The following is a 13,627-nucleotide window of genomic DNA, read 5'->3' as shown; positions in this document are numbered from 1 at the left end:
GTGGTATAATTTTTACCTTATAACCTCAGTCGTATCTTATGACGCCCGATGATTGGACGTTTGTTAGTTTAGAGGAGCGAATCTATAATCCTCTAATTAATTAAAACAGTGAATAAGTGAATATACTTTAATAATGGTTAGAGACATAAAAGACAGGGTGGAATTTGATGCCCTGCTGACAGCGTCCGGCGAGTTTGGTCGATACCAAATATTAATGGCGCTGGCTATGTTCCCTTTCTACACTTTCGTCGTGTTTGTGTATTTTACACAGCTTTTTCTGACTGAAGTTTCGCCGAACCATTGGTGCTGGGTTCCGGAGTTGGAAAACTTAACTGCGATGGAACGGAGATCGTTAGTCGCGCCTCCAGACGATAAGACACGATTCGGATACTCCAAATGTAGGACATATGATGTCGATTGGACAAACGTGCTGCACACTGCGCAGACGCCAAACAATTCGTGGCCAACTATTCCCTGTCAGAACGGATGGGAGTTTAACAAAAGTGAAATACCATATCCAACAATAACGAGTGAAATGGGTTGGGTGTGTGACAAGGACAGCTATCCAGCTACAGCTCAATCAGCCTTTTTCGTTGGCTCCATAGTAGGAAGTTTTTTTATTGGCTTCATAGCTGACCGTTATGGACGTTTAAAAGCTACGATTATCAGTAACATGATGGGCTGTATATTCGGTACTTTGAGTGTGTTATCGACGAACTTATATGATTTTATGGCCTATAGATTTTTTACTGGCATCGCTTATGACAGTTGCAGAAATATGGCATATTTAATTGTTTTAGAGTTTATAGTACCAAAGCATAGAAGTGTTATATCCAATGTATCCTTTGCGTTATTTTATAGTTTGGCACTCGTAGTGCTCCCTTGGATTGTTCTAGCTAGTGGACATTGGAAAATTGCAGCGTTAGTTACTTCAGTGCCGATTGGATTTTCATTGTTTACCCCGCTATTCCTTCCTGAAAGCCCAAAGTGGTTGCTTTCTAAAGGAAGAGTCGATGAAGCTGTGAGTAAAGCTGAAAGAGTAGCAAAAATAAATAAAAAAACGATTCCCAAGGATCTTATCGAAAGGTTTAAAGCCAGTGCTGCACAATGCGAAGAAGACAAAGACATAAACATATTAGAAGTGTTGAAAAGACCATTTTTAAGACGAGCTTTTCTTATTATTATTCTTCAGTACACGTGCGTATCAGTAACGTTTGATGCATTATTCAGGAGTATTAAACAATTAGATTTCGACTTTTTCATTTCTTTTACATTGATATCTTTCACTGAATTTCCATCAACATTCATAGTCGGTTTTATTATGGATATATTCGGGAGAAAAAGTCTTATGTTTGTGTTGCTAACGATTTGTGCGATATTTAGTGTAATGACAACATTTTTCTCTGGTTGGCCATCTCTCGTTTGTGCTTTTATAATGAGATTTATGTTAAATATGGCATTTAATATATCCATGCAATGGATTCCAGAGATTCTTCCGGCTGCTGTGAGAGCGTCTGGCACGTCTATCGTTCACATTTGTAGTTTTATAGTTCTTATTATTTCTCCTTATATTGTTTATTTAGAAGTCTATATATCGTGGCTGCCATTAGTAATATTAGCGTGTATTTGTATAGTAGGGGCCTTAACAGCTTTATACTTACCAGAAACAGCGAATAGAGAAATGCCTCAAACATTTGATGATGCTGAGGAAATGGTAAGGCATTTAAAAATCTGGGACTTTTCATACTGTATAAGACATAGAAAGGAGAAAAGTGGGATAGAAAATCCCGGTATTGTATTAAATGAATCGTAGCTTTATTAGAACTTAATTTAGGTTATTTTATTACAATGTTATAACGATTACAATGTTAACCAAAAACTGTTTAATTTAATTTTTCATTTCGTGTTCAGAAGTTGCTCAAATACTATTAATTAATCTATAATGTACATTTAACCTTATAGGTATACATCATAAACCTTAAATAAGTGTAAGTAAGTAGCAAAATAACGCATGTATAAAATGTTGCTACCAATTTCCTCCTCCATAAATATTATCCAATCAGATACCAGGTTAGAAACAAAAGGGGCACCTTTATAAAGATGTTATCGTTGCTGATTACAGCAACGAATCAAGAAGGAGCAATAATTAAATAATTGATTGTAATTATTATATTTGAAACATTTTTTCCATATTACAAATGTAAACGATAGATAAAGAAAATGTGAGTAACATAACTTTTACGATTTCAAATTTTAATGATCGTAATGACGAATACATTTTTAATGCAATATAAAATGTCTTACAGAAAATACTAAATATTCTTTTGCATCTTTTAGGTGTGTCTAGTAAATATTCATAAATTACGTCTGAATTTAAAACTCTTTAAGATAAAGGATAAAGAGCTAGATCAAGCATAATGTTTATTAAACACGATCTATTAACTACCTGTTTCATGGAAAATAATAGCTAAGATGTAATTATATAATCGAGAAGTTACCTCACTAATTCCATAATAAATAAAAATGCAAATTGACTTCCTTCACGTGGAACGTGGTTTTAATCATTGCTCCTTACAAATGCGTAAAATACATAGATTTCTTTGTTATATATTCTGATTAGTAAAACTTCATGGCTAAAGTTACTCTATAATTTGGATATAAGTGAATGAACTGCTAGGCAGTTTTTGATGACTTTAATTAAAAACAAAGAGAACTTACGCAACTTACTTACGCCTTATAGGAGGCTATTAATTTTCACACAAAATGGTGGAATGCTCGCAATCAAACCATGGACTAGCTAGCTCTACTACTTACTAATATAACTACTTACTTCCAACACAAAATTAAATACTTACTTTTTCATTTTGTATTAAAAGTTTAACTATTGATTGTTTGTATCACAGATCACAGAAACTAAAGGGTTAGTATATATAGGTATTTACTATTTAGGAATAATTTATATTTCCTCAGGTAATTAATCTATTCAATATACATCAGCTATAATATATACCTACTTATATTATACACTATAATGTAAATAAAAAAAAAGTATTTCCTTTTTATAAACACGTGATATTTAATGACTAATGTAAAATGTTCCACGAGTGATTACTAAGACAAGTTACAAATTAAACAACGCATGTGTTTTATTGTTTAAACGTATAAATTTAAGTGTAGGTAATATACCGAGACCAAATAGAAATGAATTGCAAACAACCTTAATGAATGGAAATTTTAACGAGTCCTCGAATAGCTCTATTTCTTTAGAAACAGCAAACCGCATCTGTAATTCACGATTTACATAATATTACAAGTGCCTATAGAAAATAATTTAATATATTGTGATGCTTAAAATGAGCATGTATTAAGTTAAAATGAACTAACGCAATTCTATGTTCTTAATAAATTTATTTGGAACTTGAAACTTTATTTATTTAATCATTTTGAATAACTAGCAAAAAACAAAACAACAATAGGTAAAACAAGTAATTTTTCAACTATATTATAACTGTGTTAAAACTGATAAAGCCTCCTAGTTTAATCAGTTAATAGTTTAACTAGAATTAAAAAAAATACCACATAAATATAATTTTTCGCCTTTTGAACCTATTGTACATTACCTACAATTATGTATTTTTGGTTTCCGAATCTAATGCGCTTCAGCTATCGATTTTTCAGCTCAGACATATTATTCTCTAAAGTCTAATGAATAAGATATCCTTGTTAACGTTCGCGATCTGGGATCTGTGCTAATGTTAATGAGCAATCAGCAGTTTCCTTTTCATCGGTGTAAACAATACAAATACATTGTACCTACTGTGTACAATATGTTTTAAACAGCTTCATAAGTAGGTTTTAATGGGAGTTACTGATCCTTCCGAGAAATTTTAATGCTAAAAACTATCTCTACTTCTTATAATAGTTCAATTTTGAATAGGTTTTTCCTACTCATTGAATTAGGTACCATGGAATTCTACGGGTATATTGAACAATTTAAATAATAGATTTAATAAAAAAAACAAAACTTGTTTGTATGGAACCTTTTGTCTAATTGTCTAAATAATTCAGCCTTCATTAGCACCACTGTGTGTTTTACACTTGTAAAATGGAATAATAGACCTGAAACTTCAAGGATAAGAATAGCTCATATACTTTATAAAAAATAAGTACGGACTATGAATAATCAGTTTTTATTCTAAGACTATAAGTAAGTCATTAATTCATTTTTTAAATTATTTTTTTGTATGTACCTATGAAATATTATCTATTATAGTATAGCTTATCATAATTAATTTAAATAACGACAGTATCTTTTACATTGTCTTTACCGTTTTCGACTTATATAGGCCATTATATAGGTTTGTTACCTATACAATATGTTTGGAAAGGAACCATTTTTCCACTTGAAGGACTCCAAAGTCTATAATGAAATTAGTGTGAAAATTTGGTGCCTACAGAAGCGCAGATAAATAGCAGCACGTAGCTAATTATAGGTAATTTTGTTGAAGTAAGTAAGGTACATATCTTTAACTGAATAACTTAACACATTATTTTCGCGTCAAATAGTACAATATAGGTATAAGTACCGATATAGTCTTTAGTCTATGGCTTCAGTAACCATGGTTACTGAAGCAAGTTGTCTTGTGCACAAGACAACTTGTGAAACATCAATTAAATCGTGAAACACCAATAATAATACAGGAAAACATTAAACAGTGTCAACACGAATAGATTCCACGTAAACAATCCTCTCAATCAGGTAACCGAATTACTGAACAATAGAGTGCAGGCCGACACTGTCACTACAACGCAAATCTCATTATTTACCCTCGAAATGCTTTCATCTAGTTATGGAGCAGTAACAAAGTGATTCTATTAGACTGGTATGCAATACGTGCCTAGGTATGTACTTAACTAAGTACATAGTCTTACTAGGCATTGCGGTTTATTATTAATAATTAATTACGACAATTATTACTATACGAAGGACAATATAATGTATTTATTATTTAAAGCATGGCCAAATATCAACCTCAGGGAGAAAGTACATAAAGTTATCCCCTAATTTTTAGTTAAAATTTTTTATATTAATTGTAAAAGACGTGTGTTGTGTGTTTTTAAAGGCAGAATTCAATAAAAAGAGAAACTAGCTCTACAAAATGAAATTATATATGACCATTGTAAAAAAAATGTCTGAGGTGTCAAATGTGGGACACCAGACACCCCGGTTTTTAAATAAATAAATTAACAAAATTCAGGAATTACATGATAAATGAAATAGTGAAGGAATGCACTTGAATGTCGTCATTCAATGAACGCTCTAGTCATTCAATCAAATATCAGATTCTACCATATTATGACGTCGACATAGGTATAAGTACATAATAATATCACGCCACTGAAATGGCAATAAACTCATTTTACCTGTTACTAAATTTATTTGGTATCATCATAATATTTTAATTCTTAATATCTATAAATCATAAGATCGATAATGCACAAGATTTTCTTGTGAGTTTTGCTCTTTATTATCCTTATTCATATTATCCATATTCCATATCCATATTATCCGCTATATATTATGTTTACGCTAATGCACATCTCTATCACTGTTAGGTATATTTAATCCTATCTACTTATTGATTTTTTTGATAGACCAATAGATAAGTATCTGCGTTGGGAGAACAAGATTGCACATGGCAGTCAATTGAAGATTTAAACATAAGATTTAATTAATAATTTAGAGGCGTTTTATAAAATAAAATTTATATACCTAAGTATGACCTATAAAAATAAATCCTGATTAACTCTTAATTTCAGTATCAAATAGGTAGGTACCTACGTAAAGAAATACTGAAGTAGGTATTTATTACCTAACTTATCTTACAAAATTGTAATAAGTTATTTTTTCTGATGTAGGTAATAGGTAGGTACATAGGGTTATGATCTATAATAATTACATTCTTATAATAATAATTATAGATTAAAGTTTTGCATCTAGATAATATAATTAGACACCATTAAGTATCTATGGGTAGAAAATGTTTCGAAATTGAAATGTTTTGAAATTTCGCACTAGCTGTAATATAAAACACAAACTCAAGACTTCTAACAGATTATGCAAAATATTCGCAGGATTAAAATATAACTGGTTTGACCTCCTTGTGCAGTCAAAAAATTTGTCCCTCACATTATATACCTACCTAATGACTTTATTTTTTATTCACAACATAAAAGACAAACAAAGCTGGTTTGTTAGTGTTCCTGTAAGCAATCTCGCTACACAAACTAGACTTAGGTACTAGAAGACAAGCATTTTTTTATGTTAGATAGACGTAGGAGACACTATAAGAATGTAATGAAAAAATTTCAAGGTTATCTCTCAGACCAATAAATTATAGGTAGGTGAATAAATATTTTTTATACTTAGGTTATTCTATCTGAATTTATATCGATTAAAGTCACAAAAAACTTCATATAGTTTTTGCTGTAAATTAGTAAAACACTATATAGCAGGTATGAGGTATCCTAATATTAAAAGGGTCATCGTGGGTACCTATATACTGTGTGATAGGAGCGAAAATTACTAAAATACCTACCTATAGGCTATATCAATGTCAATGGAATTTTTAGGAACATTTACTAATAGGTAATTATAGTTACCTAAGAATACGAATTGTAGGACGACCAACAAAATTGTCTTATGTTAGTAAAAGCTAGATATTTTTCATTCTATCTTTCGCCCATAGGTACCTACATAGATATTAGATAACCCTCTGGTGTCTAATAAATAATGTTACACCTTATGGACTTAGATCATTAAGTAATGGATAACACTCGCAGGCGTTTCCCCTTTTGCCGAGGTATAAGATTATTCGAATCGAAAAATCTTATGCTTTTATAAAAACTACTTGCGTAATCGATTACAAACACTGCGTATTCGTAAAACATCGAAAGGACGTCTGCGAGTGCTCCGCTAAAAATGTCGTTTTGCACTGTCAAGTCTTGCAGAAGCAATTCAGACATGTCGAATATTAAAAAAGATGGAATAACCTTTCATTTAGGTATGTATATTTTTTTTATTTTTTTAACGTACATTTCTAATTAAATGCAATTTCTAATAATCGTCGATGTATCGTTTAGCGATATGATCAAGACAAATAATCGAGTCATGTTTACTCGATCATTTGATGCGGCCCCACGAGACTATCATGGAAAGAAAATATACAAATTTAATATTTATGAACTAAGAGATAAAGTTGAATTTAAAACGCGATAATGAACCGCATTCCTTACGAGACTATCTTTTAAAGAAATACAAATTTAATCTTTATAACCTAAGTTATAAAGTTGAATTTAGAACGCTATATTGAACCGCACTCCCCACGAGACAACTTGGAATGAAATACAAATTTAATCTTTATGAACTTAGGAATAGAGTAGAATTTAAAAACTCGTCGCTTAAAAGGTCGTAAATTTTTACGACACATTCACAAAATATTATTTTTGTGAATGTGTGATTGTGTTTCAATAGTGTGAGTTACCCTCCCCGCACCAAAATCAGCAGAAAGTTTAGTTAGAACATTTGCCAGCGTACTCCATCCATTACTTAATGATCTAAGCTTATGGATCTCTCTTGGATCATACAGTATTTATATAACCGTTGGTCGAATGAGAGTAAGAAATAAATTTTAGATATTGTAACAGAATACTTACATAGACTGTTTTATTTACCTGTACAATGTACATCTATTGTGTTGCACTACTGGGAATTGCTTGTTTATTAAGTAGGTACCTACCTAAGCTACGTTTTTTTTTTTGTTACATCCTACTACCGAATTGGCTGCTGCCTAAAATCAGTACAATATTTTGAATCTCTTTTGAAGCTCCAGTTTGGAAGCTTTTGTACTTTAAAGATGAAACAGAGGAAATAATAAAAAATCACCAAACCTGTTTCAAATTTAAATATTAAATAATCATCCTCATCTTCGTGAGTCCTACTTGTCCCTTATCAGTAGGGAGTCTCTACTCCCTACTAGGGACATAGGCCTTCTATAACGGGGGTTTTCGAAGCACCATGCAGCAGGCTGTGCTTTGACAGATATCACGATAATACCAGCTGCAGCGATGGATGTGGAATTAATATGAAAGTCAGTTTCTATTTTTATCACGCTCATCTAGATTTCAATTTCTGACTTTTTAATAATTGATAATGGCTTAATAATTGATATTGCACTGAATCATTACTAATCTTAGAGACAAACAGGAAAATAACAAAAACAACTAGAAGTCAAGGAACAAGGAATAATTAACTTTGTGTTTAGCTACAAAAAATAAATCTAAGTATAATTTATTATAACGAATACTTGTTCTGTGGAGAAATAATATTCCATTCAAATTTATCTTAGCGAATTAATAATTCATTAATATCGCTGCGTCTGTTGCAAACTGGTTCAGTCTGCTAATGCTATTTTAATAATATTTACGTAAGTGCAAATTTTATAAATGTGTGTCTGATACACAATCACTCAAAAATTTCTAAACCTGAGTTTATGTTTTCTGATAGTATAGGGAAAGAGTAGAAATAAAAGAAAGCATTTTGTTTATATTATATTTATTTTCACAAGATCAAGAACATCAACAAATTTCTTAAAAATTACAATAACGAAGATCTAATCGTAGAACAGCATCTGTAGCTGCGCGTCCATATGTACAATATTAAGCTCTTTGGCCTGTACAAAACGTTGCATAAAAACAATAAAAATAATACAAATAAACAAACACATGTCCGGGTAACGAATTTAAAATTATCAATAAAATTTTAACGAAATATTCACAAAAATAAATCATTACAATATAGATAGAACGCGTTAACACATTGTAATGCATATCTGTACATAATTATTTTGAATACTGGAATCGGTGTTTACTTTAATTAAGCGAAAATAAACCAAGAAATATAAAAAAGCCACAATGTACTAAGCGATGGGATAAAAATATTTTACACAATATACTGTATTTCATCGACACTCGATCTATTCACGAAAGGCTGCAAGTTGCTATTCTTCATTCTGAAGATGTGTGCCGTCTATATTAATTCGTACCTTTTATCTAAACTTTACATAGAATTTGAATTTTGTACATTGCTATCTCCCTAAATGCTGTCTAACCTCAATTCAAATTAAATATACAATAATAATAAAAACTTTATATAAAAATTTAAGGAAAAAATATCGTATACTACGGTGCTTTGACGACTGTGATTCATAATAAAGACAAACATCTTATTAAATATAAAACGTTGTGATTTGAAGAAAACTCGTAAATGCATGTTGATAATTTACTATCCTAAATGTGAATTATTTTGTCTAAGGGTTTAAGAAATATACCTAATACTAAATACCGATGATAGTTTAAGAGTGTTAAAATAAAATACACTCTTATTCTAGCATGGTATATAAAGCATACTACCTATAGTAGGCACAGAAGGGTTCAGTACATTTGGCTTAACTTGGGAAAATCTTAGCACTATCCATTGAGATATACATAATATGGAGACGACACCGCCTACATCACTTATGTTCCTCTCAACATACGCCATATGGCGTAACTGCACGCTCATTTTTTATTTGTTTTAAAGTGAAACGCATCAAATATGCTTTCGTGTGTGTAACGATATTGCACAAATAATACAAATAATACGGAAAAGTGCAAAGGAATAACTTTCATCGGTAAGTACCTAATATAAATAGATAATAATTTTTAAAACTTAGTTGGAACAAAAAAAAATGGCGCACAGATTTTGTTCGTGGTGTCTCCTCCATACGTAGTAATATTATCTCAATGGCACTATCACCTCAATTTTAAAATCCCTTAAGGTGCTTTAAAATATCATATAATGGAATGTCAACCGTGAATTCCTTATAGGAGAAAATGTTAAAAAGAAACATTATCCTTTTTCACTATTTTATAAAGATGACATGAGAAAATTATAATTACACCCAAGGGAACATTTAGAAAAAGCGACGTATCTAAATCTGTTACACTAAATATATCCTAAAAATAGCATTGAGCTGAGATCTTGTGTCCTAAATCAATAATTTATCTAATAACTATCACTAGATCTACAAAAACTGATATTCTACTATAACTTATACCCTCACTGATGTATATATTTATTTTATATGTGATAACACAAAAAAAATATCTATGTTTAAGTAGATTTATAAGTTTACTAGACATCGAATAATTGCTGCTAGAAAATATAATAGAATACCAGTTCTATTCCAAATATTGTTAGATACATATAAATTATAGATCAAAGTTTGTGATGTCCTTTTTATTTATCTACAAACAAGCTATGGTTTTATGATACACAATAGTACCTATTTCTCTCAATTCGACATGTTAGTTAATTCATTATCTACAATTTTCTAAAAATTTCCTTTATAGCAGTTGACATAAAAAGCGATGCATTTTCAATACATTTGAATAGGTGTTAATCCCGAGACAGCTATTTTAAGTGTTCCTGTTTCACTGATCTGTGCGAAACTTTAATTACACTTTAAGAGCATTCTATGAAAATTGTAATGTTTTTAGATTCCATATAATTTTGATAAGAAATAAATAAAATCATATTTAACTACTTTTTGCACACTATAAAGTTATATCTCAATAGAATTAACTTTTGATCATTTATTTGAAATACCAACTCGATGGCAATGGATCTATATCCAATCTTTTCAGTATAAATTTTCGTTAACTACATGTTTTGTAGATATATTAAACCTTGTAAAATTAAATTAAAAATAGCACAACATAGTATTGAGCACCGAAAATAAAAATATTTATGTAAAATGTGTTATACGTAAACATAGTTTTATAATCCCATTTAAATTGAATATTAAACAGAAATATTCTTAGTAATCTGAACATTTTATACTTTTCTTAATTAAAATACGCCGCAATATTGTTATTATATTTCAACAATAAACACGAGTTTTATGCTTAAAATTTTTCTTTTTTTATAAAATTACTTTAATCGCCGACTATCAATTAAAAGTAGAATCAAATATACAATCAATAAATTATAATATAGCTTAACTTAGCACTATAGGTGTATATTTCGTGATTTGGTAACTACGTCACATGAAATCTAAATCCATCGAACGTGATACAGTTATATACCCTCTATATGTGATGCTCGCTATCCCCACCATAAAAATTCAAATAAAAACACAAATATACACTCAACGTATATTAAATTCACACAATGCTTCCGCATTTGCCATTTGTTAGAGATAAATTGGGCGCTAAAGACGGGCGTCCTAAGGTTGCAAATCCTCCGACTGCCATATCGAAGCCATTATTAATAAACTGGTTGTTTTGTAACGCGAGTAGTACGTCGACTAGCGCGTTTGCCGCGCTTTGAGCGTTGAGGAGTTCAAATATAATGCAGTTGCATTCCAATTCTGGAGTTTTGGTACTGGAACTCGAGCTGGTTGAGTTGGAATTGGAATTGGAACTTGGTGGGCTCGGGTGTAGAGGGCAGGTTAGTTGTAAGTTCTTGGGGTATTGCATCGGTATACCGGACAGGTGGTTGGCCGCAGCTCGAGCGTAGAACACGCACGTGTGCCCGTCCGCGTCCGGGAAGTTCGGGTTGCCGTTGTGCTAAAATGAAAACGTATTGTTACATTTTTGTGAAGTAAAATCCATACTAATATTATAAATGCGAAAGTAACTCTGTCTGTCTGTTACTCAATCACGCCTAAACTACTGAACCAATTTGCATGAAATTTGGTATGGAGATATTTTGATACCCGAGAAAGGACATAGGCTACTTTTTATTGCGAAATATGTACCACGGGCGAAGCCGGGGCGGACCGCTAGTAGAATATAAAATAAAATAAATCTGTAAAGCTGTGGTAGTAAAACTTAAAGACACTACAAAATAATGGAAAGTTTTTCCATGCAAAGCCATAGAAAAATACAGGTTTTATGGTATTTTAAACGACTGATGCGAAAATTCGTGAAACCTTACGACGTGATGATGATGACCTTTACAGCAGTGGTTCCGTTCACAGCTGCCTACAGCGCTTGACGAGCAACAGACGCACAAAAGCTTATCCAAATAAGCAACCGTGCAGCGGCTGCAGCACTCGACAGACGGCTACAGGCACAGCGCTTACTCAAACAACCGTGCAGCGGCTGCAGCGCTTGACAATAACACTCACCCAAATAAGCAGCTGTGCAGCTGCGAGGTGTCCAGCGGCGGCAGCGGCCCGCAGCGCCAGCGAGCGCTCGACGGGCGAGGGCGCGCGCGGCGGCGCAGCGGCCAGCATGCGCGCTAGAGCCGCCATAGCGCCGCGAGCTGCTGCCGTCTTCAGCGCTTCACCCGTAGCCCCACCCGCTTCTGCGCTCGATAGGAACGACCGCCGCTCGTACTTCATGCGTATCCACCTGTGGATAAACAGACCATTGTGTTATTCAGGGTGGAATTGAATGTGAAAGATGGAATTTTAAAGATAATTTTAAAGATTATGGAAAGTATTTTTCATACTACTAGTAGATAGAAAACTTTACTCAAAGATAAAATTCCATTTTTTTTTAAAGAAGGAAAAATCTGTCAGTTTTCTTTTATCAGAAAATTCACACCCAGGAATCGAACCGACTAAAATCTGTCGAAATTACACCCTTGAGTTTTATTGTGACGTTCGTTAGGGACTAATTTGATAAATTAAATGAAAGGAAATCAATTTTTTTTTTTTTCGGTAATTATGAACCTACCTCTCCTTATCCTCTCTACTGCTGGCAGCAATGGGCTTGATGTGTCCTCTCAAATCTGCCTCCCATATGGAGTTCGCTAACGCATTCCCCATTGATACCATTACGCTGACATGGCCAAGCCTGGAAATGAGAAATAAACATTTAAAACTGACTAATTTTTGTATTTAATTTGGATGTTACGTTTTCCAACATTATTCGAAATTGAAAAATAAAAATCTATATACAAAATCATGAGACACCTGTTTTTGTTTTTAATTTCAGAATTGAATATAAACACTTACGGCCATTCATCTAAGTCGAGAGAGCGAACCCTTGATATGTGTGACCCTAGATTTCTATGTATTCCCGAACATTCTATGCATATTAGTACACCCAAATTGAGACTAGCCCAGTCAGGATCTGAAATACAAAAATATTAAAATAAATAACATTTAAGATATTTAAAATATGACAAGATTAGTCGAGTATTATTAACTCGGAAATAACTTCAAGTTTACTGCAAATATTGACATTAATTTTTGATTATTTGGAACTTTATGACAAAATTTTCAAACATAATCGTCAATTAAACTGACACATTAGCTAAGCAGAACAATCCAAACATTTTGACATTAGCCACAAAAGTAAAAATTGCATAATATGCATTGATTGACATTATATTATATCAAAAAGACTAGCAGTCCGCCCCGGCTTCGCCCGTGGTACATATTTACGTTTTCTCTACATAAGAACCATCCTCGTATTTCAAGGAATATAATAACAAAAGAATTATCGAAATCGGTTCAGCCGTTCTCGAGTTATGCGCTTACCAACACATTTTGCGATTCATTTTTATATATAA

General features: G+C 32.2%; 2 protein-coding genes across 3 annotated transcripts in view; one reads left to right on the top strand and one right to left on the bottom strand.

The window, feature by feature from the left end:
- Positions 1-48: 48 nt before the first annotated feature.
- Positions 49-2,711, top strand: LOC149905293 (carcinine transporter-like). Its single transcript, XM_090106358.1, has one exon. The coding sequence runs from the start codon at positions 134-136 to the stop codon at positions 1,811-1,813; it is 1,680 nt and encodes a 559-aa protein (XP_089962484.1). The 5' UTR covers positions 49-133; the 3' UTR covers positions 1,814-2,711.
- Positions 2,712-8,597: 5,886 nt separating this feature from the next.
- CenG1A (Centaurin gamma 1A) overlaps positions 8,598-13,627 on the bottom strand; it is a 124,052-nt gene continuing 119,022 nt past the window's right edge. For both annotated transcript variants that reach the window (XM_090106716.1, XM_090106717.1), the window contains exons 12-15: positions 13,068-13,185; positions 12,787-12,906; positions 12,234-12,459; positions 8,598-11,670 (exon numbers count right to left, since the gene is read on the bottom strand). In XM_090106716.1, coding sequence (XP_089962842.1) covers positions 11,266-11,670; positions 12,234-12,459; positions 12,787-12,906; positions 13,068-13,185 — 869 coding nt within the window. In that variant the 3' untranslated portion in view covers positions 8,598-11,265. The remainder of the gene's footprint in view (positions 11,671-12,233; positions 12,460-12,786; positions 12,907-13,067; positions 13,186-13,627) is intronic.

The sequence above is a fragment of the Colias eurytheme genome, chromosome 10 (assembly GCF_061535395.1).
Source record: "Colias eurytheme isolate Ceu_HAF_F1 chromosome 10, ilColEury1 Martin Lab GWU primary, whole genome shotgun sequence".
Classification (NCBI taxonomy): Eukaryota; Metazoa; Arthropoda; class Insecta; order Lepidoptera; family Pieridae; genus Colias; species Colias eurytheme.
This window is presented reverse-complemented; position numbering and strand designations above follow the sequence as displayed.